General features: G+C 37.2%; 2 protein-coding genes across 3 annotated transcripts in view; one reads left to right on the forward strand and one right to left on the reverse strand.

Moving 5' to 3' along the window:
• LOC102804837 (exocyst complex component 7-like) overlaps positions 1–24,243 on the forward strand; it is a 53,549-nt gene extending 29,306 nt beyond the window's left edge. For both annotated transcript variants that reach the window (XM_085502147.1, XM_085502148.1), the window contains 7 exons: positions 4,866–4,935; positions 5,798–5,839; positions 6,409–6,529; positions 9,475–9,570; positions 14,574–14,697; positions 20,202–20,335; positions 23,921–24,243. In XM_085502147.1, coding sequence (XP_085358273.1) covers positions 4,866–4,935; positions 5,798–5,839; positions 6,409–6,529; positions 9,475–9,570; positions 14,574–14,697; positions 20,202–20,335; positions 23,921–24,023 — 690 coding nt within the window. In that variant the 3' untranslated portion in view covers positions 24,024–24,243. The remainder of the gene's footprint in view (positions 1–4,865; positions 4,936–5,797; positions 5,840–6,408; positions 6,530–9,474; positions 9,571–14,573; positions 14,698–20,201; positions 20,336–23,920) is intronic.
• On the reverse strand, positions 15,753–17,713 carry LOC144355293 (cadherin EGF LAG seven-pass G-type receptor fmi-1-like). Its single transcript, XM_078010652.2, has 2 exons — positions 17,705–17,713; positions 15,753–17,524 (listed from the first exon to the last, which is right to left on the reverse strand). Exons 1-2 carry the CDS (start codon positions 17,711–17,713, stop codon positions 15,788–15,790), a joined length of 1,746 nt encoding a protein of 581 aa, XP_077866778.2. The 3' UTR covers positions 15,753–15,787.
• Positions 24,244–27,808: the final 3,565 nt, after the last annotated feature.

Here is a 27,808-nt window from a genome sequence, read left to right on the forward strand (position 1 = left end):
AGTTAAAGCATTTACCTTACGGAAATCAATACAAAATCTCAAAGACCCATCAGGTTTGGGGATGAGAACAATGGGAGAACTCCAGCTACTCTGACTGGGTTCGATTATATCATGCTGTAACATGTACTGAACCTCCTTCCTCACCTTGGCCAACTTATCAGGGTTGAGTCTGTATGGAGCCTGCTTAATGGGGATAGCCTCACCGACATCCACATCATGCCAAGCCAAAGTGGTACGACCCAATTCATCAGAACACAAATGTTGAAATTCAAAAATCAACTCGCAAAAACTTTCTCTTTGAGGCTCGGGTAAATAGCTCAACAAAGACGACAAGTTGGACAAGGTCTCAGAATTGGATAATACAGCAGTTTGTGGATCCAGTTGTGACATATCAAACTCTCCAGGATCAGGATCATCTTCGCACTCAAAAGTCTGATTACCAGAACCAACTACACCTATCATCTTATGGGGTTCTCCCTTACAATCAAAATACTTCTTTATCATGTTAATATGACAAACTCGTTGACGTTTTCAGCGATCAGGGGTACTAATTAAATAATTGACCTCACTAAGTTTCTTTTTAATCTCATAGGGCCCACTAAACTTAGCAGCTAATGGCTCACCCACTAACGGTAATAATACCAAGACCTTGTCACCTGGGCTAAACTGGCGTGCTTTTGCATTTCTATCAAACTTCTTCTTCATAACATTCTGGGACACCTTAAGATGTTCAGCAGCCATCTCGCCTGCTTTAAAAAGGCGTTCTCGAAACTTGCATATATAATCTAGCATATTGGTCTCTGGCTCAGCAACTAGAAACTGTTCTCTTAGAAGCTTCAGGGGACCCCTGACATTATGACCATACACAAGTTCAAATGGACTAAACCCTGTAGAGTCACTGGGAGTGTCCCTAGTAGCAAACAATACAAGGGGTATTCCCTTATCCCAATCCTCCGGACACTCTGTACAGTATGATCTGAGCATGTTCTTCAAAGTTTGATGATACCTTTCTAATGCTCCCTGAGACTGAGGATGATAAGCAGAGGATTTAAGCTGACTCACCCCCAGCTGATGCATAACCTCCTGAAATAGCCCAGACATAAAGTTTGACCCTTGGTCAGACTGAATTTCTTTAGGAAGCCCATACCTTGTAAAAAAATGCACCAATGCCTCCACCACTACCTTAGCAGTTATAGTTTTCAAAGGCACTACCTCAGGATACCTAGTGGCCATATCCATGATTGTTAACATAAAACGAAAACCTGTCTTGGTTCTAGGCAATGGGCCAACACAATCAACCAACACCTTACTGAATGGCTCACCAAATGCTGGGATAGGCACCAAAGGGGCAGGCTTAATAGCAGGCTGGGGTTTTCCTACAACCTGACAAGTATGACACGTTTTGCAGTAGTCAACCACGTCCCTATGTAATTTGGGCCAGTAAAAATGTGCCATTATTCTGGCTTCAGTCTTTCTTATACCCAAGTGCCCAGCCACAGGGATAGAATGAGCTATTCTAAGTATCTCATGCCGATAAGAGTGAGGCACCACTATTTGGTGAACTACCGTCCAGTCCTCATCAGCTGGGGAACTGGGAGGTCGCCACTTCCTCATTAAAACACCATCCTTCATATAACAACACTTCGGAAGATTTTCAGCCTCATTCTCACTCAATGCACTCGCCATTAGCTCTTTCAAGGTGCAATCTGCTTCTTGCTGCTCTACTAGTGAAGAGTGACTGAAGTCAGTCTTAATCTCACTACCATCCTTCAAATCACCAAAGAAAGTCTCCGCTAACCACACACCAGAGTCTTCCTTCACTACCTCTGACACCAGCTCATCCTGTCTCTCCTTACTAGTTTGTGACCTAGTAACAACACACGCAGGGAATATACCAGGATATAATTCAAGCAACTCTTCAGTCTTGTCATTAACCACAGGCTTACAAGAAACCACGGGGAGTACACTCACCTTACCCCCAGCCAGGTCATTACCCAGTAGAAAAGTAACGCCCTCTATCGGCAAGGACTTGACCACACCAACAGTCACATCTCCAGTGACCAAATCAGACCTCAACTCGACATTATACAAGGGAACAGACTCATAACCACCTCCAATACCCTGAACCAGCACACTGGCATCTGTATTTACATTATCTAAAGGTAATACACCAGCCAACATTAAAGACTGAGCTGCCCCAGTATCTCTGAGTACAACTACAGGCTTACTATCACTAACATTACCAAGGGATACCTCACCCTTTGACACAAAGTTTTTATACTCTTCAGGTACATCAAGAATTCCACATCTTTTTCCAGGCATGGCTGAACTCCCTACTACTTTCCTAACAGGGTCTCTAACCCTGGCAAATGCTACTGGCTTTCTCCACTGCCTCTCATTCTTCAACTTGAAACACTCTGCCTTCACATGCCCTGGCTTCTTACAATAGTAACAAAGAGGTTTTTCCCATACTCTCTTGTTCTCAGCTGATTTAGGTGTTACAGACTGACTTTTAGTACTCTCACCACTAGCCTCACCGTCCAATGCACCATTAGCACCACGGGAACGCCTATTATTCCATCTGGGGGAATAGGACTTTACACTCTTCTTATGGGTTAATTCATAATCATCGGCCACAGCAGCTGCATTTCTAATATTTTTCACTTCATGCTCATCAAGGTGGGTTTTAATATCTAGGGGAATGCTATCTTTGAATTCCTCCAACAACACTACCTCCCGTAAACTACAAAAATCTTTCTCTGCCTGGAGGGACCTATACCATTTATCAAAAACTAGCTCTTTCTCCCTAGCAAACTCAACAAATGTTTGCCCACCGGTACGCTGCAAATGCCTAAATCTCTGTCTATAAGCTTCAGGCACTAATTCATAGGCTGACTGAACTGCAGCTTTCACAAACTCATAATCTGAATACTACTCCTCATCAAGAGTGGAACATACTTCGCTAGCTTTTCCAGTAAACACGCTATGCAACAACAAGGTCCAATAACGTTCAGGCCATGCAAGTCGTTTGGCAATTTTCTCAAATGACAAAAAATAGGTATCCACGTCCTGCTCTTGAAATCTCGGTACTAATTTAATTTCCCGAGCCATATCAAATTCCTGAACTTTACCACCACCATACCTAAACCCAAACTCTGACCCACTAGGACCACTTCTATTAAGTTCCTGCTCTAATCTCATCTTTTCCAACTCAAAATTTCTTTCCTTTTCCCTTTCTTGTCTCTCCTTTTCCCTTTCCCTTTCTTGTCTTTCTAATCTCTCTTTTTCCCATGCTATCTTAGCTAGAACTACCTGGCTGTCAAGAGACATCTCTTCCTCTTCTTCCTCCTCCTCCTCAACTAACCGCAAATGTTCACTTAATACTCGCACCATCTTAGATTTCAGCATACCTGACAGTGTTTCACCAATACCTAGGTATTCCCCAAGGGCCTTCAACTCAACTTTGCGCAATGCCTCTACATCTTTAACACATACACTGGCAGATTTCAGAAAACTTTCAGCATTAAACTCTACACTAGAAGTCATGATTGGAGAGGTGTCAGATACAATATTTTACAATACAAATATTACGCAAATAAGACTCGAATGCACCTTAGCCCTAAAATAAAAGGTATCAAAACAATATCCAAAATTTACGCAATATAATGGAGTGACCAATTATGTGCCCACAATATTCATCAAATATATTCAATAGTAAGCAAATTATCAGTATGCTTTGTTTGACCTGTTACAGAAATACGACAGTACGGATCAATACATACCCATGGTACGTAACCAAACAAAATTCAGTACAATTTAAATTCATTAGTACGGCCACCAAACGCAATTCAAGCATTTATATATTAGAATGTACCATAACAATTCGTGTCGTATCCTGGCACGCTCGCCAATTTGTTACGAACGGGAATACGAGATAGTCTCCCGCGAACCTGGCCGCCAATATCTCGCACTCCAGAACACAACACTAAAGGTCAAACAAAGGCACACAGTCAGGATATGTCCAATAATACTAATTTAATAATACAATAAGCATAAACCAATAACAGGAGTGATATAAATCACAAACCGGTCAACAATATACATCACAATAAATATAACATTAATGATAATAGCCCAGCTCGGAATTGTCTACCCTACCTAAGTGCAGAACTCGTATTGCGTAGTTTCAGCGATAGTACAGTTAATCACAGCAACGTCGACGGCGATATCAGGTCTACAGCTCCAAACTAAGAGGTCTCGGGGAATGCAAATTACACGACACTGACCGTAATGTTACGCAACTTCCATACCGTCCGTGTAGAGAGAAGACCAAGATCAGCAAACCATGCTTTCTGGCGAAACACAGGTCTTTGAATAAAGTTGGTTTTACAGCGTAGAACCACAGCAGGCTGTTTTGCATCTATCAGTCTCACATGCCGAATTGGTCAGGCATTATCGTGAGACATACGTTGGCTGCCACGTTGACACTGCACCGGAGCTGAGCTGAGCTGCACTGCACTGGTCGGGAGCTGGGTGACAACTTGATTAACTCGTGTTCACGTTCGTCTTGCACAAGCACGAACAAAAGAATATTAATTAGCAATGACAATACATGCTGTCTATTCTAATTCCGCAGCTGGGCAAGCCTCACTAGCTAACTGGGCATTATCAAAATACATTCATTTTACAGCAAAAATAGAATATCATAACATATGCTAAATTTTACATATTCACTGTGTTTTAATTTAGCGCATTTTTCCAGTCAGCGAAATAAGCTAAATTAAAACCCAGTGAATAATTACCCCCTTTACAGTATCACAACGATGGTTCTCTAACTTGTTATTGTTACATTTTCTCACCCATAGGCTCTCATATTTCTAGAGAATCTACTTGATTACGTAGAAACAGCTGGTGCCATGTTGGCTGCTGGTAAAGGTTAGTTCATCCCAGTGATATGTTTCAGTTTAAATGTTTTTTTATAACGTGTCTTTAAGATGCCAAGTTGAGTTAAAACGTGTCAAGTTGATGGTGATTGTACAAACAATTGTTAAATAATGTTGTCTATTCTCACTTTCTATGAAATATGTAAAATTGCATCACAGTATTAATTATCTTATTAGTGATGTGGAGCTATTCATTTCGCCTCTTTTCATTGAACTATCCATTGGACCACTAGTAATATAAAATATTGTGAGTACCAACTTGAACTCATTGTGAAAACATTACATTTATTTATTTATTTATTATATTCAGAGATTGATTCTACCTCCATACTTTATATCACCATGCCTAATTTTAACAACTAGTATTGCCATGGTAACCTCAAATTGACAAAATGACCACCATTCTGATCATACAATAATACCACTTGATACTTTTTTTATAAAACATGATTGTGTGTAATTTCTGGTTAATTATGCGTATACATGTACGTCTATTATTATTATTGTGAATTGTAAAGAGATATGTCAGTTTCATTATCAATCAGCTTAAAATAAAATCTATTTGTTTTTAGTATTATTTTTCCTTTATGTTTTCATCCTTTTTTATTGTGAAAGCCTCACATAGATGTGATCTTCTTTTATAGGTTGTCTCATTTATATCCTGCTATTTCAAAATGTTTGTTTCCAATAGATCTTATTTTCATCACATTGTTTTATCATAATACTTGTATGTTCATATTGATGCTTTATGCCATGGAGAAGGGCAAGCCAATAAAGCAATTACCCATACACGATAATGTCCCATAATGCTTAGCTTTCTGCAACTTATCTTCTACGTTCATGTTGCCTTTTAGGTCATGGGGAAACCAATAAAAAAAGAGTTGCTATGTATGTTAGTAAGTATGATTACTAAGGGTCAACCTTTAATTTTGTGCTAAATAACACCATTTGTCTTGGTGCCCATGTTTGACTAAGGGCCCCAAGTAATTTTATTTTCCCTAAAAGATGCAATGTTTCTCTATTTGGCGCATAGTGAATGAACAGTTTTTTGAGTGTGGTATTTGGATTAGCACTCACCACCTAGGAAACTGAGCTAAGTACCCAGGGTGCTAAGTTGGATGAGTACGGTAACTATTTTCAAATCTTTATGAAGTCAGTTTATAAACCAATCAGCTGGAGCTTGGTACTTTTCGAATATCATAATAATTATAGTTATATACATGATCTCAGAGTATTACTTAAGACACACTATAAACTATTCACAGTACATACAGATTATTCATATACACAAATGTAGCTATGGGGGTCTTCGATGATTGGGAAGTGTGCCGACAGCAAGATGCAAATTATAACTTGTGTGATTTTTTTCTGTAGTTACAGCATTTTGCATTCAGCTCTCAATTCATGGAATATAACAATTTAATCTATTTTTTTAATATTTTTTGCTGTCTTTTGTTTTTTATAGCCAAAGTTCTAGGTGGTCTTGGGCTCAATTTGGACCAGAAAGCGAAGACATATGCTGATAATTATCTAAAGTATATCTTTTTACTCAACAATCATCATTATATACTGAAATCTCTACAAAGGTATTGCACATATTCACAATTAGTACTGTACGTGCTAGCTTTAGAAGACTTTTGACTCCTGTGTGCAAAGCTCTGGAATCTTTGCATTTAGTGCATGTGTATTTATGTATGTAGGTCTCATACCAATAATTAGCCTACCAGTGTTCATAACCCTGAAATCTTATGGTTGTTGGTAGCCATTGGGATTTCTTTCACAGAGTTTTATCTGAAATGCGATGTATGAGGGCGTGCTTCAATTACGTCAACTGTTAGACTTGTGTGTGTTGCTTTGTTTATTGACAAGTACCAGTGACCTGTGGATCTGGGCAACTCGATTAGACACTTCCAAACTGGCTGTTTTTCTGAGAACATTGAAGGTAGAAAGCCTGACATATCTGTGTGTTTTGTTTACATTCATTTTTGACTCTCGTTTGGGAAGCACACAATGTGAGTTATTACAGTTAGTCTGTGTGTGTGTGTGTGTGTGTGTGTGTGTCTGTGTCTGTCTGTCTGTCTGTTCCACTGATATTGCACTAAACACATGATTTTTGATGAAACTTAATGCATAGATGCTCTGGGCAAATGCGCGGATTTGATTAGGTTTTGGTAGAAACCATGCATATTAATTACCTAATTTGCATGATAATTAGTTAATTTTTAGCTGTTCCATGAATGTTTCACTGATATCTAAAGAGTCACCCATTGGATTTTGATAAAATTTGGACTATGCAGAGGCAAGATTATTTTGGGATAAATATTTGTGCATATTAACCTCCTAATTTGCACAATTAGTTAATTTCCACTGATATCTCAAGTACTAATGATCACATGTCAATGAAACTTTATATACATAGATGGTCTAGGACAAGCACAGACCTGATTAGTTTTGGTTAAAATCTGTGCATATTATTAATTTATAATTTTTTGGTTCTAATCACATTCCAATGAAACTTGGCACATTTAAGGTATATGACATTGTGATGACTTTATTAGTTTTACACGCAAATATGGGCATATTAATAACCTGATTTGCATAATTAGTCAGTTTTCAATTTTTCCATCAATATCTCAAGTACTTTTTTAGCTCCGCTGTCGACTTTGTCGAGCGGAGCTTATCATATGAGTGATTGTCCGTCGTCGTCGTCGTCCGTCGTCGTCGTCGTCGTCCGTGTCAATGTTTTACTTTTTCGACTTCTTCTTGAAAACTACAAGCCTAAATGCTTTGATACTTGGTGTATATGTACCTTGGGTAGACCTCTCTTAGGTTTGTTCATTTCATGTTGATATCTTTAATTCTCTAATTTTGGTGAATATTTTTGTCATTTTTGGTAAAAACTGATATTTTCGACTGCTTGTTAAAAACCACAAGTGCAATTGTTTTGATATTACATCTATAGGTACTACATGTGAACCTCTCTCAGATTTGTTAATTTTGTAATGATATCTTTAATTCTTTAATTTTGGTGAATATTTTTGTCATTTTTGGTAAAAACTGATATTTTCGACTTCTTGTTAAAAACCGCAAGTGCAATTGCTTTGATATTACATATATAGGTACTACATGTGGACCTCTCTCAGATTTGTTCATTTTGTAATGATATCTTTAATTCTCTAATTTTGGTGAATATTTTTGTCATTTTTGGTAAAAACTGATATTTTCGACTTCTTGTTAAAAACCGCAAGTGCAATTGCTTTGATATTACATGTATAGGTACTACATGTGGACCTCTCTCAGATTTGTTCATTTTGTAATGATATCTTTAATTCTCTAATTTTGGTGAATATTTTTGTCATTTTTGGTAAAAAGTGATATTTTCGACTTCTTGTTAAAAACCGCAAGTGCAAATGCTTTGATACTACATATATAGGTACTACATGTGGACCTCTCTCAGATTTGTTTATTTCGTGATGATATCTTCAATTCTCTAATTTTGGTGAATATTTTTGTCATTTTTGGTAAAAAGTGATATTTTTGACTTCTTGTTAAAAACCGCAAGTCCGATTGCTTTGATATTACATATATAGGTACTACATGTGGACCTCTCTCAGATTTGTTCATTTTGTGATGATATCTTCAATTCTCTAATTTTGGTGAATATTTTTGTCATTTTTGGTAAAAAGTGATATTTTCGACTTCTTGTTGAAAACTGTAAGTCCGATTGCTTTGATATTACATATATAGGTACTACATGTGGACCTCTCTCAGATTTGTTCGTTTTGTGATGATATCTTCAATTCTCTAATTAAAATTTATTTTGGTGAATATTTTTGTAATTTTTGGTAAAAAGTGATATTTTCGACTTCTTGTTAAAAACTGTAAGTCCGATTGCTTTGATACAATTCATATTGTTCATTTTCTAATGATGTCTTCAGTTCTTTAATTGAAATGTGCATTGCTAACAGCGGAGCTATCTCAGCCGATAGGCTGCTTGTTTAGAATTAATCATCACATTATCATGAAACCTAGTTTTGGGTTGAAATCTATGCATAATAATTGCTTAATTTGTATAATCATCACATTTCAATGAAATGGTTCATGATGCTATGGGGTAATACACAGACATGATTAATTTAATAATGAGCTTTAATATATCTGCAGCATTACATATAAAAGTTGCATGCTATACACTCATAAGTACAGTATGTGTTGGCACCACACATTATAGAGTTGCTTTCCCAATAGTTTAGATCAGGTCTGTAAATTTGGATCATTTCTGATGATTGGAGTTGAACTAAAATACACTTATGTTCAAACATAACATGTTGTGACTGCTGCAACACAATTTATTTTAACAATCCAGTAATTGTAATGATTCATATAAAGTCAGTAACTCAGTGAGAAATATATTGACCACATTGACACCATCTATTTCCAATAATTATGATTAGTGTGTCTACATCTATAAAAAATTTATGATGATGAATGATGATAAAATACATTTTTGTTTTCTCTTTTCCTTTAACAGATCAGGATTGATAAAGCTAGTTGAGTGTGCCAAAGAAAATGTGGAACAACAGTATGAGGACATTATCTTAGAACAAAAGAGGCAATATTCTAAGAGGTAAAGTTTTGCATTGGTGTATGGGTGGTGGGTATAAGAGCTAAATGTATGTATGCTGAAACCAAGCAATGTATTGGAAGATTTTTACATATGCTAGATGTATACATTCACTGTCACTAATGTGTTGCTGTTTAAAATCGGTCCTAGCACGCACATGGGGGTGTGATGGATTGACAGTATCTCCAATTATTAAACACATTTAAAATAGTGTCATAGATAAAACAATAATGCCAGTAGAAATTTGAACTGCCAGCCACACAATGTGAGAAATCATGTCCCTTTCCAGACGATTTGAGAAACCACACACTTCTGTCATTACATACACTCTGAGAAACCAATTGCAGTACCACATACTTTGAGAAAACATGCCCCTTTCCACATACTTTAAGAAAACATGCCCCTTTCCACATACTTTGAGAAACCATGCCCCTTTCCACATACTTTGAAAAAACATGCCCCTTTCCACATACTTTAAGAAAACATGCCGCTTTCCACATACTTTGAGAAAACATGCCCCTTTCCACATATTTTGAGAAAACATGCTTTATTCCACATACTTTGAGAAAACATGCCCTTTTCCACATACTTTGAGAAAACATGCCCCATTCCACATACTTTGAGAAAACATGCTCCTTTCCACATACATTGAAAAAACATGCACCATTCCACTTACTTTGAGAAACCATGTTTCCACTACTTTGGTAAACATGCCCTTTCCACATAATTTGAGAAAACATACCCCTTTCCATATACTTTGAGAAAACATGCCCCTTTCCACATTCTTTGAGAAAACATGCCCCTTTCCACATTCTTTGAGAAAACATGCCCCTTTCCACATTCTTTGAGAAAACATGCCCCTTTCCACATTCTTTCAGAAAACATGCCTCTTTCCACATACTTTGAGAAAACATGCCCCTTTCCACATATTTTGAGAAAACATGCCTCTTTCTACATACTTTGAGAAAACATGCCCCTTTCCACATACTTTGAGAAAACATGCCTCATTCCACATACTTTGAGAAAACATGCCTCTTTCCACATACTTTGAGAAAACATGCCTCTTTCCACATACTTTGAGAAAACATGCCCCATTCCACATACTTTGAGAAAACATGCCCCATTCCACATACTTTGAGAAAACATGCCTCTTTCCACATACTTTGAGAAAACATGCCTCTTTCCACATACTTTGAGAAAACATGCCCCTTTCCACATACTTTGTGAAAACATGCCTCATTCCACATACTTTGAGAAAACATGCCTCTTTCCACATACTTTGAGAAAACATGCCTCTTTCCACATACTTTGAGAAAACATGCCCCTTTCCACATACTTTGAGAAAACATGCCCCATTCCACATACTTTGAGAAAACATGCCCCTTCCCACATACTTTGAGAAAACATGCACCATTCCACTTACTTTGAGAAACCATGTTTCCACATACTTTGAGAAACCATGTCTATTTCCACATACTTTGAGAAATATGCCCATGCCACATACTTTGTGGCTTTTTGTATGCATGTATTTGCATTGAGAACTATGATAGTACACTAATACAGCCAGTACATTTGAGTTATGATTCATCCTATATAGTAGTGGTAGATTAGCTTCCATGCACTTAGTTGAGTCAGTCCTACAGAATCTTGAAAAACAGTATGAAGATCTAATTGAAGAGCAGAAAACAAACTATAGGACCAGGTATTAGTACAATTAGTATGATAATTCATGTATTACTTCATTAATATAATTATAATGACTTTCCCTATTGATAAATGTTTAATTTTTAATTATTATCACTGTGTAGGTACTCAGTCCTCAGATTCATATTTTTTGTTAATATCGCTGCATATACATTGTTAACATAGATTGTAAATGAAAATTTCATGTTGATAGTGAAGTTCTTGAATACATTAACATACATTCCCCTGTTCCAGCATTTTAATACTAACCCAGATTTAAGTCATTATTATTTGTTGACATTGGATTCAATTGTTAAGTTTAAATATTACCCAACTTTATTATGTTGCCTTTCACATCTTAATCAATTATATTTCATGGTGTTTTGTTTCAGTAAAACTATTAAATTTACATATTGAATATACCGTATTTATCCGGGTATAAGCCCAGGGTCCTGAACATGGAAAATTGACAAAAAGAAGGGGTGGGCGTTTGCCAGGAGATTCCCGGCAAAAAAAACGAAAATTGTCAACACGCAGATCAAACTGCAGCAAGGAATAGAACGGCAAATGAATACATGCAACGGAAATAAATGAACAATATGCAACACTAGAAGTATAACAAAAATAATGTATTGCTTATAATGTGACAAATAAACCAGAAATAATAAAAATCGACAGTGAGGAATCATTTGAATTAGGATTTTCCTGCCGACAAACACGCCCAATACGCGTAAACTTAAAATGAATTAAAATGTCAGGGGTTAAACTGCGTAAAATGATTTCCGGTCTCGACAAATTACGAATCAACCGTCATACAAGATCAATAATAATTTACAAATTTACACAGTAAAAATTATAAAAATTCATAGTTGTTTGAAAAAACTTCTCAGATCTTTATTTGTACGTTCATTGCCATCTTCGTCAAACTCAAAACCCTCAAATGTCCAAGTCGAACAAAATCCCTACAACTTATTCCTGAAGTTCATCGATATCGTCCCACACAGTTTGGACTTTTAATCCACGGATTTTGCAGTCTGTCAGCTTGGCACTTTTCATTCATGTCTAATCATAATAAAGAGACAAGAAAAATGGGGTCGCTCTGCTGCGATTGCACACGATGCTTTTGTTTACAGTCTAGCAATCATCTTTGACCTTTATGCATCTGCTTTACTGATTGGCTAAGAATGACATCACTACTCGTATTTCATCATAAAGGTCAAATCGTGACATTGCTTTCTTATCAGACCCGACGCTTATTAATCACGGTTATCATTCAGCAAGTTCCGACGGTTGGAATGTCTCACTATATGGATATTGCGGTGGACTTGAAATAGGAAGTTTTTTTTTTATCCAACGACAGAAGAATAGTTTTCATGACAGAAATGCAATAGCAGTGATTATAGATGTTAAAAAAGTTGTCAGTCTTCGGCGTGACATTGCAAAATTGCTGTCCCCGGTTATGGATTCGCAAGCTGCTACAACATATTTATAAAGCCAAAATAACGTGATTTCAACCATTCTCTCAGGTACGGGTTGCTACAATATTGCAACATTGTTTTCATTGTCGACGACGCTAAAGCCAAACGAGTGCGACACTTGCTTAGCAGCTCTCCTTATACGATTGGCTTGAATCGTTTCTAAGGAAGCACAAACCAAACGGCCACGACATGTTTCAAAAAGAAAACTATCGTTTCTGCTTTAATATTTATTTTTATAGACTTGCTGACTGTTATGATTCTGAAAAAATCAGCGGTGAACGCACTGCCCTGAAGGCAGAAAGCTGTCACAGCTATTTTGCGTTCACTCTTTGTTTTACACAATTAACAATTTTTATAAGTATCACGACAGACTTCAAGAAAGTCAACTGTTAATACAACCACAGTCAACGAATAGAAAATAGTTTTTTTTGTTTTGGGTAAAAAAAGACGCCCTGGGCGTGTGCCCGGATATGATCTTTATTGTGTCAAAAGTGTGGGGGGGGGGGGCATTTGTCCAGGCATGGGCTCTTACCCGGATAAGTAGGGTATAACTGTAATGGAAAATAATATAAAGATAAATAAATAAATTGAATTGATTATTATACTGTACATTTTTGTATACATTTATATTGATATATATCTTTAGTACTCATCAGACTCGGGTTTTGGGTTTGCAATTTTTGTACTTCTTTGTGTTCGATATCATTTCTTGAACATTCCTGTTTCTGTTCAAAGGTGATACAAAATACATAACTGGTTACCCCGGTTACTGATGCATGACTTTCTGTTTTGTTACTCAATTAAAAATGGCTGTTGGTTTTATTTTCATGTATTCTTAACTATTTCTAAAACATATCTTGACTGATTTTGTGTAAAGTAGTGTTCAGGTCTCGTACCACTAATTGAAACTCCATAGACGACAATGTTAACATATGACGAGATTGCTATATGAAAATAATGAAGAAAGTTGAAAATATGGCTCAAAAATGGGAAATCAACATGCTAGTAATCAGCCACATGAAAAAAAACTAACATGTTGGCCAGCTCAAACTCTTGCAAATCTCAGGTAAACAAGACACATCTACTGTATTTGGATTGCACCTAGGGAAATCACTGATTACAGAAAAAATACCAAGATTAGAGCATCCAAATACACACAGAATAAACTCACAGGTACACAGTCACTAAGTAGTAAACAACAGACCACATGTTGGTCTCACCTTTGACCTAGGTGATCACACCCTCAAACAGGGAGCACCTGAGAAAAAAAATATTTAAAAAATTCCGTTCTTGCAAGGCATTTAAATTGAGGGCTATAAGTGGTCATTGGTTGGTTAGTGGTATGAGACCTACGACAAGAAATATTGTATCTCTTTGGAGAATAATGAATTTGGCTTTAGGATGGAGAGCATAACATTGTTGCCCGAACTTGTATTTGTACGTTGTATTTGTTTGTGTGAGATTCAGTTTTGTGTAACTACTTTTTAATACTGTTTCTCTACTGTGGACAAATATTTTGTGTATGAATACATCTTACCATATATGGCATATATAATGTCCAGTATTACCGGTACGTAGAATGAGGGTGCTTATTTAATTTTTGGCTCATTATTATTTCATGAATATTAAATCTCTGAAAGCTATTTTCAGCAACTTGGGAGTACCCTGTCCTCAGGGACAGGTAATTTGTTCATTTACCCTCAACTGCTAAACTCTGCCTGTCTGGGACAAGTGGACAGGTCTTAAATTTGACCACTGTAACCATGTTAGTTGTAAACCAATATAAACTCAAGAGGGTGCTGTATTATTTTGCGAGGAATAATTCTTGTTTTTGTTCCTTAATAGTTGGAGTAAAGTTTTAACCAACATATTGGAAGTTCACAAACCAGTATCATCACAGAGAGCCACTCCTGAAATTGGTGGCAAACTTAAGGACAGAGACCGACAGAATATCAAGGATAAATTCAAGGTAAGTACTTAAAATGAATCTACACACATATAAATACCCAGCTCATGTGGAAATGAGAACTTGAGACTTGGTGAGACGTGCTAGTGTATCATGTACGGTCATGGTTGGTGTAAGATTGGATGCTCATCTTGTTTTTCTTACTAGACACGTGCATGATATGCCTTGTCGCGACTTGTCGCCAAATCAAGGAATGTGCATGCTGTCGCTCTAATACAGTGGTTGGTGTACACTCGGGACAAATCTGCAGCTTTCAAAATTACCTTCAACATCTCCCAGTGAGAGTTACATTATCATATATTGTTGTCAAATTCTGCATTATCCCAAGGTTTTTGAAACAGATTGCAATTTTTTTTTTTTTTTTTTTTTTTTTTTTTTTTTTTTTTTTTTATGTTACTGCGATTTTAATATCAAATTACTTGCACAAACTCATGCATTGTACATTAACAAATTACAACTTGTACATTTAATTAATAGTTTCGGAGTGAGTGAGTATTCATTGGGATATCCAATTAATACCCTAGAGGGACTGACAACAAAGCTATGTCAACACCAATGTTATACTCTCTCCTGTCAAACATGTCTGCCAGGTCAGGTTATAATATAATATAATGTATATATTTTATTCTGTTGTTACGAGTGAAAATAACAAAACTGCCTAAAAGTAAACAATGACCTGTTAAACTTTGTATCATTATAACAAGCGGATATTTCATCATATTTAGAACCGATATAGCCTAGTATACACACTATACATTGACAAATGTGAATTTATAATACTTATCATCATCAAACATTTACAAACACATGAACAAGTAGCAACTGAAACTGTTTCAGGTGTTAAATCTAATATGCCAGTCGTATGCATTAATGTATTAACTGTACTGTAGATTAAACCCACGTCTTTTGTCTCGGACAGGAGTTGTATGTCCCTGCTTTCAAGGTCTATGTTTTGAAGAGTATATAAGAATATTCACACTAAAATTAATATGACAATTGTAATATATCATTCAATAAATCCTAGTAGTATGTTATAAGTGGAAGCACAAATTATGCAATGTTTCTAGGTGAAAAAACAAACAAACAGATTAGTTCAATCACCCCCATCGCCGTTATTACCGAAACGACGATTTCTACGCTCGGCAAGTTTGTCTTGTAAATCCTGTTCAGCCCTTGCTTTGTTCACTCCCTGGACTTTATTAAACTGTCTCTTGTCTGCTTCGTGCTGCTCTTTTATTTTCGCGATATCATCGTCAACAGCACCCCCTCTAGCCTTGCCAGCCAAGCCTTTGAATTTTACGGCAGCATCGCCAGACTTCGGCGATGGAAGGGAAAGCACAGATTCCTCCGCAAGACCTTTCTTCTTTATTGGTATTTCTTCGCGATGGTATCCTTTGTAAACGTTAGCACCCCAGTTACGTTTTGGTGACTCTTCCGGTTCTGGAGGAGGCGGTCTTGGTTTGCTTTCACAACAGTTCCTACAACAGCTTTTTATAGCGAGGATAAATCGTCGCCAACAGGCAGCACAGCATCCCGTTCCGTCCCCCAAACCCGCACAGAGTGCAGTCCTACAACCGACTAGCGATCCACAGCAACATGAGTAAATAAGTGCACTCAAACCTATCAATGCAGCTAAACCAAGTAACGAGCATATCGCAATTGTCGCAATACCGGCTGCTGAGAACCACCAATCATCAATTGGCTCCGTTACATTTTCGATGAAATTCATGGGGTAATCCGACAACCCTGACAATGCGGATGACGGAGTGCCTTCGTCATTACCGGAAAACACGGCAAACAAATATTGTTGAGATATAAAGTTCTTAGTGTTTGATAGTCCAGATTCGACATCTGCAGTGTTATCAGCTACTCCATACACATAAACTATAATATTCGATGACTGGAGTAGACGTCGCTTAGCCGATACTGTCACTACATCACCAACAGTTAACACATGGGATATTCCACATCTACCAGTTGGATAGTCTGCTCGAATAAGTGTTGTCAGTGGTTCCAGAAAATTCTCTTCATCATCCAAAATATCTTGCTTAGTTCGTCCTGTCAAATGTATGGCAACTAGGTTCAGGTAAGGGTTGAAAGTGTCTATTCTAGCGTTGATAACCTCTGAAATTAATGGTGGGTTCCCATCATCAGTTCCTGTAACTGTGAATGCATACTTAGTGTATACTGCAGGTCTAACTCCAGTGGACAGACTCACGTCACCTGTACCTGGGTTGACACTGAAGGTACTAGACGAATCATGAATGCTGTATTGCACAACAGTGTCTAGATCTGCATCCGTTGCTTGAACTTGTATGACCGGTTCACCAAGTAAATTTAAGTAAGATAGTTCGCCACTGTAAAAATGTGGATTGAATACTGGTGGATTATCGTTAACATCAACAATAGTTATTGTCACTGTCGTTGAAGCTGTTTCAGCAGGCGAACCAGAATCAGTTGCTATCACTACAAATGTAATCTCTCGGTAAAGCTCACTATCTAGTTCCTCTTTAACTGTTACCACACCAGTGTCAGAATTGATTGAGAAATACGTGTTTGCTATGGGACCATTGTCATCTAGTACAGAGGATATGGAATATGTAATTATACTGTCTTCACCGGCATCTTCATCAGTAGCAGAAACATGAATGACTGTGGTTTGCAGTGGACTATCTTCTCGAATACCACTCGCATATGGCGAGGTATTAATAAATGTAGGTGCGTGGTCATTCATGTCAATTACGTTGATAGCTACAACTCCATAGTCTTCTGCATAACCATCTTGTATTGTTCGAACCAAAAAGGCAAACTTGAGACTTGGTGAGACGTGCTAGTGTATCATGTACGGTCATGGTTGGTGTAAGATTGGATGCTCATCTTGTTTTTCTTACTAGACACGTGCATGATATGCCTTGTCGCGACTTGTCGCCAAATCAAGGAATGTGCATGCTGTCGCTCTAATACAGTGGTTGGTGTACACTCGGGACAAATCTGCAGCTTTCAAAATTACCTTCAACATCTCCCAGTGAGAGTTACATTATCATATATTGTTGTCAAATTCTGCATTATCCCAAGGTTTTTGAAACAGATTGCAATTACCCGGGTGCAATTTTGTGAGGTAGAATTGGAACATCTGCTACAGAACACCAGTTGTTATTGGTGGCATACATTTTTGTCTTTGCCTTGTAGTTTTTGTGCATTGTTTTGGTTCTTTAATTTCTCAATCTCATCTAGTTAAACTTACAAATCATGTTTTTTGTTGTTGGAGGTTCGCAATCCATTTCAAAGTCACAACATGAAGGACAAGACATGTTTTACCAGCAAACACACCTATTTGGCGTTCGTTTAGGTTCATGTGGGGAACGACGATCACCCAATGACCGACGCTCACAACTTGGATCTCGCCATTAACAAAAAGCAATATTATGCTTAAATAATTTTTCAGATGTTTTTAATTTGGTAATTTTTCCAATATTTTTCCAAAATTCAATCTCTATATTTCTCTAAAATACTACCGGTTTTATGTTATTTCTGCATTAAACCTGCAGTCAATTCATGTTCCAGGGCCACTTTAATGTAACTCTGCATTATCAGCCAATTTCATCTTAATTGCGTATGCAAATTTTGTGTTTGGACCAATCAAATCGATGGATTAACACTATTAATATACTGGTATAATATTGTAGTCTGGTGACATAGGCTGAAAAAATTATATATTGTGAATGATGGGGTATTTCAATTTAAAAAGTTTTTAATTTTTTTAGCTCCGCTGTCGACTTTGTCGAGCGGAGCTTATCATATGAGTGATTGTCCGTCGTCGTCGTCGTCGTCCGTGTCAATGTTTTACTTTTTCGACTTCTTCTTGAAAACTACAAGCCTGAATGCTTTGATACATGGTGTATATGTACCTTGGGTAGACCTCTCTCAGATTTGTTCATTTCATGATGATATCTTCAATTCTCTAATTTTGGTGAATATTTTTGTCATTTTTAGTAAAAAGTGATATTTTCGACTTCTTGTTGAAAACCGCAAGTGCAATTGCTTTGATATTACATATATAGGTACTACATGTGGACCTCTATCAGATTTGTTCATTTTGTAATGATATCTTTAATTCTCTAATTTTGGTGAATATTTTTGTCATTTTTGGTAAAAAGTGATATTTTCGACTTCTTGTTGAAAACCGCAAGTCCAATTGCTTTGATACTACATATATAGGTACTACAAGTCGACCTCTCTCAGATTTGTTCATTTTGTAATGATATCTTCAATTCTCTAATTTTGGTGAATATTTTTGTAATTTTTGGTAAAAAGTGATATTTTCGACTTCTTGTTGAAAACCGCAAGTGCAATTGCTTTGATATTACATATATAGGTACTACATGTGGACCTCTCTCAGATTTGTTCATTTTGTAATGATATCTTTAATTCTCTAATTTTGGTGAATATTTTTGTAATTTTTGGTAAAAAGTGATATTTTCGACTTCTTGTTGAAAACCGCAAGTCCAATTGCTTTGATATTACATATATAGGTACTACATGTGGACCTCTCTCAGATTTGTTCATTTCATAATGATATCTTTAATTCTCTAATTTTGATGAATATTTTTGTAATTTTTGGTAAAAAGTAATATTTTCGACTTCTTGTTGAAAACCGCAAGTCCAATTGCTTTGATATATTATACATATAGGTACTACATGTGGACCTCTCTCAGATTTGTTCATTTTCTAATGATATCTTCTGTTCTTTAATTGCCATGTGCATTGCTAACAGCGGAGCTATCTCAGCCGACAGGCTGCTTGTTTTATTGTGCTCTGTAAAATTATCCAAATAAAATGAGGACAAGTTTCTCTAAATACATGTATGTCACTATAAATCACAAAGAAATGTCATGGTGCCATGGGATATGTTCATGATTTTACATAATAAACCAATGAACATTGATGAACTTTTTCATGAATTATCAGTAGGTTTCTACATTAAATACAGTCTGTTTGATTTGATGGCCATCTCATGACTTTCAACATTTTGTCTTTTACAATTATCCAAAGTTGTTTAGCTGAAAAGGGTTTGTGAAATTCAAAGAATGAAGAAAAATAATTATACTCTTTAGCCCTGAATAACCAATAGCCAATCTTTTCACAAAGTATCAGAAAATTTCCAATACTTTGATGCAAGTGTATATGTTGTAGTGTCTGTGACCAAATTGACAAATTAATCTAATGTACTTCAAAATGTATAAAAAACAAAATATTGGGTTCTTGTTAATGAGCATTGTCATTCTATCTTTGTCTTTGTTTTTGTAATTGATTTTAACACAAAACATAAAAAAATGACATTTAATATTTTACCATAACATTCAACAGGAACTTCACTATCAATATGTGTTGTATACCAGACCTGTCCCTATAAACTGACTTGCAGATTTGTGATAGTTTGCTCATCTCCATGCAGATCTGGGTATAACTTAGTTGATCATGTTTTCATGGTTTTATATTTCTCACAGGGTTTTAACAATGCATTTGAGGAAATCTACCAAATACAAAAGCTTTATGCAATTCCTGATATGGACCTTAGAAAGAGTCTTATTGAAGACAACAAGAATTACATTTTACCTCCCTATAAACTGTTCAGAGAGAAGTAAGTATTTCACACTATATTACCTTGTAACTGATTCTGACTGGGACTATTGACCCATTCATATTCAGTATGTAACTGATTCTGACTGGGACTATTGACCCATTCATATTCAGTATGTAACTGATTCTGACTGGGACTATTGACCCATTCATATTCAGTATGTAACTGATTCTGACTGGGACTATTGACCCATTCATATTCAGTATGTAACTGATTCTGACTGGGACTATTGACCCATTCATATTCAGTATGTAACTGATTCTGACTGGGACTATTGACTTATTTATATTCAGTATGTAACTGATTCTGACTGGGACTATTGACCCACTCATATTCAGTATGTAACTGATTCTGACTGGGACTATTGACCCATTCATATTCAGTATGTAACTGATTCTGACTGGGACTATTGACCCATTCATATTCAGTATGTAACTGATTCTGACTGGGACTATTGATCCATTCATATTCAGTATGTAACTGATTCTCACTGGGACTATTGACCCATTCATATTCAGTATGTAACTGATCCTGACTGGGACTATTGAGCCGTTCAAATTCAATATGGAACTGACTTTGTGTATTGATCCATTCATATTCAGTATGTAACTGCTCCTGACTGGGACTATTGACCTATTCATATTCAATATGTAACTTATTCTGAAGGACTATTTACCCATTCATATTCATTATATAACAGATCCTGACTGGGACTATTGACCCATTCATATTCAGTATGTAACTGATGCTGACAAGGACTATTGACCCATTCACATTCAATATGGAACTGATCCTGACTGGGACTATTGACCCATTCATATTCAATATGGGACTGACTCTGACCAGGACTATTGACCAATTCATATTCAGTATGTAACTGATTCTGACTCTGACTGGGACTATTGACCAATTCATATTCAGTATGGAACTGATCCTGACTGGGACTATTGACCCATTCATATTCAATATGGAACTGATCCTGACTGGGACTAATGACCCACTCATATTCAATATGGGACTGATCCTGACTGGGACTATTGACCCCATTCATATTCAATATGGAACTGATCCTGACTGGGACTAATGACCCACTCATATTCAATATGGGACTGATCCTGACTGGGACTATTGACCCATTCATATTCAATATGGAACTGATCCTGACTGGGACTATTGACCCATTCAATATGGAACTGATCCTGACTGGAATTATTGACCCATTCATATTCAATATGGAACTGATCCTGACTGGGACTATTGACCCATTCATATTCAATATGGAACTGATCCTGACTGGGACTATTGACCCATTCATATTCAATATGGAACTGATCCTGACTGAGACTATTGACCCATTCAATATGGAACTGATCCTGACTGGGATTATTGACCCATTCATATTCAATATGGAACTGATCCTGACTGGGACTATTGACCCATTCAATATGGAACTGATCCTGACTGGGATTATTGACCCATTCATATTCAGTATGTAACTGATTCTGACTGGGACTATTGTCCTATTCATATTCAATATGTAACTTATTCTGACGATTATTTACCCATTCATATTCATTATATAACTGATCTTGACTGGGACTATTGACCCATTCATATTCAGTGTGTAACTGATTCTAACTCTGACTGGGACTATTGACCCATTCATATTCAATATGTAACTTATTCTGACGGACTATTTACCCATTCATATTCATTATATAACTGATCCTGACTGGGACTATTGACCCATTCATATTCAGTATGTAACTGACCTGACTGGGACTATTTACCCATTCATATTCAATATGTAACTTATTCTGACGGACTTTTTACCCATTCATATTCATTATATAACTGATCCTGACTGGGACTATTGACCCATTCATATTCAGTACGTAACTGACCTGACTGGGACTATTGACCCATTTGTATTCAGTATGTAACTACTCCTGACTGGGACTATTCATCCATTCATATTCAGTATGTAACTGATTCTGACTGGGACTATTGACCCATTCATATTCAATATGTAACTGATTCTGACTAGGACTATTGACCCATTCATATTCAATATGGAACTGATCCTGACTGGGACTATTGACCCATTCATATTCAATATGGAACTGATTCTGACTGGGACTATTGACCCATTCATATTCAGTATGTAACTGACCTGACTGGGACTATTTACCCATTCATATTCAATATGTAACTTATTCTGACGGACTTTTTACCCATTCATATTCATTATATAACTGATCCTGACTGGGACTATTGACCCATTCATATTCAGTACGTAACTGACCTGACTGGGACTATTGACCCATTTGTATTCAGTATGTAACTACTCCTGACTGGGACTATTCATCCATTCATATTCAGTATGTAACTGATTCTGACTGGGACTATTGACCCATTCATATTCAATATGTAACTGATTCTGACTAGGACTATTGACCCATTCATATTCAATATGGAACTGATCCTGACTGGGACTATTGACCCATTCATATTCAATATGGAACTGATTCTGACTGGGACTATTGACCCATTCATATTCAGTATGTAACTGATTCTGACTGGGACTATTGACCCATTCATATTCAATATGGAACTGATCCTGACTGGGACTATTGACCCATTCATATTCAGCATGAAACTGATTCTGACTGGGACTATTGACCCATTCATATTCAATATGGAACTGATCCTGACTGGGACTATTGACCATTCATATTCAGCATGAAACTGATTCTGACTGGGACTATTGACCCATTCATATTCAATATGGAACTGATCCTGACTGGGACTATTGACCCATTCATATTCAGCATGAAACTGATTCTGACTGGGACTACCAATGCACACTATACTTGTAGTGTATTACCACATGGTGTACTCATGCCCAGAACCTTGCCACATTTTTCTTCACAAAAAACACAGCAGCTTGCCATTGAATACAGCCATTGATCAAAATCTACCTACAGAAGAAGTAGTTGTAGGTACTTTATCTCTTATATACACTGACCAGAGATTATATGACAGAACCCCATGTCCTTGGCCTGATAGTTGTGAGTTATGGAACTTATATTCGCAAGTGATGCTAGCTGTGTATCCTGTGGCTGTATTTTCACAAGCAAAGTAAAACAAGTGAAAATGCAGCATGGATACATCACAAGTGAAAATAACTTCCATACCTCATATAAACATCAGAGTGAAGCCACAGGGTTCTGGTATTATTACATTATGTTGTCAGACTTTATGAAAACTGCCAGAAAAGTTGTTAATTCTGTAGAGTGATTGGTTAACTTGTCATTCTATTCCTATGCAAATATGTTCAGACATCTGCTCACTCACAGTACACTGTAATTCACCACCATTGTGCGAGGCATGGTGACCCTATTTATACATACAAACACCAAATAAAAAAACAAAACTGTTTGTTTTTACTCATTTGCATAATGATAGTGGAAATCCTGAGTATATTTTCACGGGTGCAACAAAGTACATGTAAAGTGCAGTACATATGTAATAATATGCATTCTACATGTGTTCATATTGACATCATCTAAATTTTATTTTCAGATATGCATCTGTGCAGTTCACGAAGAATCCTGATAAGTACATAAAGTACACAATAGATGAAGTAACCAATATGATGGATAAGTTCTTTGATGCTTCAGCCTAATGAACTTTATGCAGAAATGATCCAAGCAAACCAGTGTGTGGGGTTCGCAGTGCTGTGAAATGTCATTCAGCTAGATTGAATGTTACTCTCATGTCAATTACCACAGAACATGTTTTAGTTTTACCAAGAAAGAATACTGTTATATGGCCATTTGCAAAATTATATTGCTTTCTTTGTACAGTTTATGTGACGTTAGTGCAATATACGATGTATATCAAAATGTGGTTGTTCTTATATATGAAAACCATCTAATGTGGACAGATTGGTCACCAGTAGTGATGGGGAATCTTGTGTTGATGGGAAAAGAGTTTACTGAATTGAAGTTGTGTGTTCTTCCTTACAAAGCAAATATTTATCTGAATTTAAATTGTATTCATACTTAAAGCGAGAGGGTCGTCACCTGCGCACACTCGGGAATTGATTCCCAAGCGATGATAACAACACATGCTAAAAACTCAAAGGCTCATGGGTAGACGCTTCTTTGTAAACAATGACACGCTATGGCCATCTGACGTATGCGTAGGTGACGATTTCCCTGCTTTAATATGTTTGGCAAGCACACTACCATTGCCACAATATATAATTGTGTCTCTAATACTTGGAGATTGTAAATTGAAAGGTTGGTGCCATATGACTTTGTTAATGTTGTATGTTTGGTGTCATTTTACACAACATACTAATAAGGGTTTAATTGCCAGAGAAATTCCTTAATGAGCTATTATTATAGTATTTTATTACTGTAACCAAAAGCTGTCTCCCTCTATGGTGGAGAGGGGTATATACTGGTAGGTGTAACGGAAGTCGGATTCAGCCATGGGATGAATATGGGGGGAATCCGGTTAGTCAGGTCTTTGTGGTTCTTGGATCTGAAAAAAGGTGATTAGTCCATAAGGTGACTGAGTCAGTCTGACAGACCTCTAAACTATCAGCTCAGGAATGATTGTAACTAGCTGCATCTCTTATCTGAAGCTAAGGCCACCAAAGTGATGTCTTTCTTGCAAGTAATGCATATTGCGGCTCGTTGATCACATGTTGAATACATTCCAACCCTAATGACAAGGACCAACTCGTTGTAGCCAACCTCTGTGGCGCTATATAGTGTGCTGGCAAGACAATCATTTGAGAAGCATCTTCCTCTGTGATATACCTCTTACACAAACTGTTTCCCACCAGGGATGGGACCTTCCAACCCATAATAGCCACATCATACAAAAAGTATACCAGCTGGGGCATAGAGGGATAGAAAAAAGCTCAGCTCGCCTGTATCCTTTCGAAGTAGCAGATAGAAACCATAACTGGTTACTGAGCAGGGTAATACTAGTACTTGGCTAGTAGGGACGATACTTCTGCTTGTATTGTCTTTGTCTTTACCAGGTCTTTTGGCAGCATCCCTTGTGAGGGCATCGTTGTCAGGAGTGGTGGTGGTGAGCTGCTCTACTACTAAAAGTGTAACCAAGTCTATCCCTCCACTGATACAGATTTGCCCTGAGATAAAATGCTACAGGCATGTTGCCATCCACTGATATTGGTTCAAACCCACAATGTAGATAGAAGTTTCATAATCCATGCGAGAGGACGGTGGTGCAACCGGTGATGTCTTCAAAGTAAGGTGAAATATCTCATTGGAACTTTAGGTTCACAAGATGGTTGGTGTATTGACAATGCATGAAGCTGGTGGTGTCACACTGACCTGTAGTGCAGGTGTCCCCAGAAAGCTGATGATGAACTTATCCTAATCGTTCAAGTATCTTGGACGCAAGTGCCATCATAAGTTGCAGCAGAATAGACCATGGTAGGGCATTCAACTCCAGTAAGTTCTCCATTGGCGGTTTGTTTTTGTCACAGGAAAATGGTCAGATGGATTATGATACTAGGTCATAAGATACAGATGTTGAGGCAGGCTCGGTCAGGACAGGACAGATGAAATCGTTAGTGGTTCCAATCAGGTACTCTTTCCTAACCAATACTGCAATTCCAAATCATAGTGCATTGTGGGATAGTTATGAACAAATCAAACAACTCAGCCAATCATAAAACGTGCCTGCTTCTGCAATTTGCATGCAATGTGACATAAATATTTGGACTATAATTTGGAACTGCAATATATGTTTTACACCTTGCTAATAGATATTAGAGACTTGCACATGTAGCAAGCCAATGCATTAGTTCAGTATAGAACTTGCACGTGTACTTGATCAGAAAAAAACATATAAATGCTGACATTACAAGAACTGAGGAGGCTGTGACAATCTCAAAAGCTTGTTTATTTTTGACCTAAAAATGTGCATGAATACAACATCTGCCAAACTGGGAATATTTTATTATAATCATGCTGAAATTGCACAACCATGATACGATCACGTCCTATCCACCATCTTGGTGATCAATCCCAACACGTGGCATAACAACTTCAATCTGACTATTTAAAGCATCTTGAATTTTCAAGGTGAATGTTCCGGCGAAGCACTCCACTCTATATCACCTTGAAGTATTTCATTAGGACTATGTGTATGTGACAATGCCCTCACAGTTTAACAACAGCCAATCACATAACTTCTTTCTTCAACGCGCTTGGCCAAGCTATCAAAATCTTCGAGGCGGAGCTAAGTCACTAAACGCTCCACGTTGCTATTTAAGACGCGCACCACAATATCATGTATTTCTATGGACTCTGCGCGAGCTGCTGTGCACTGGTCAAAAAAATCGAAAAAACAGCACAAACTTAACTTTGAAGAAATCCAACCAAATTTAAATAGTTTGCATATGTAGGGGGTGACAACAACCATTCCAAAATACCGTTTTCTGAGAATTTATTGGTCTTTGTTTCACCATGATGGTTGCCAGGCGATGAAAATGCCTGACCCGAGAATAAATGTCGCTGAGCACAGCTAAAGCTGTGTTGGCTTGGATGTCGAGGCGATACAGCAACAATATCCATACATCATGCAACTCACTGCTATTCAGACCAAAGCTATTCAAGCTTTACTTAATAATAGTGGTAATAGTGTTGTCACCACTGTTGACTATTATAGAAGAGTAGGTGTTATACCCCAAAGCTCGTGATATCACTGCAACACATATCGGCAGTAATGAAGCCGAAAATATCAGAAATGCAGAGCTCCGAGCGCTTTCTGGCAGTCTTTGTAACTAAGCTTTCTATTGGTCAGTAAACTTTCTATTGCGCAACCACGTGACATACATGATTATGAATGGTATTACCGCACGGTGTTGTAGAGGGAGGAATGTCCGAACGGAACAACACCGTGCAGGCGGACGATGATTTAAAGTAAAGGATGTCTTGTGCGTAACCTTCTGAATATAGAAGTATGTTTTTTATATATTAAACTTTGAATGCAGATTTCTCACCTTGGCAGTTTTGAAAATATAAAATCCCATCACTATCGATACTTTATTTTAAGTAGACTAAATAAGTGAATTTCAGGAATTCCTAATATAAATAAACCCATAAATGCATTTTTACATCGTATGGCAAATCATGTGCAAGCATACAGAGCCAATAGTGATAAGAAAAATGGTATTCAGATGTGATCACAAACCAGAAGTTAAGGGAAAGAACAAGTCAGCAGCCCATAGAACAGGAAATTCTACAGAGACGCTGGCGATGGCTAAGTCACACCCTTTGATAACCAACCCAAAACATCACAAGGTCGACACTCAGCTGGAACCCACAGGGCAACAGGAAACGAGGCTGTCCAAGAAATACCTGGCGATGGGACCTAGAGGCTGATGTCTGGAGGTTGGGCTATACCTGGAAGTAACGAGCG

The sequence above is a fragment of the Saccoglossus kowalevskii genome, chromosome 8 (genome assembly GCF_978046115.1).
Source record: "Saccoglossus kowalevskii chromosome 8, keSacKowa6.1, whole genome shotgun sequence".
In the NCBI taxonomy this organism is placed as follows: Eukaryota; Metazoa; Hemichordata; class Enteropneusta; family Harrimaniidae; genus Saccoglossus; species Saccoglossus kowalevskii.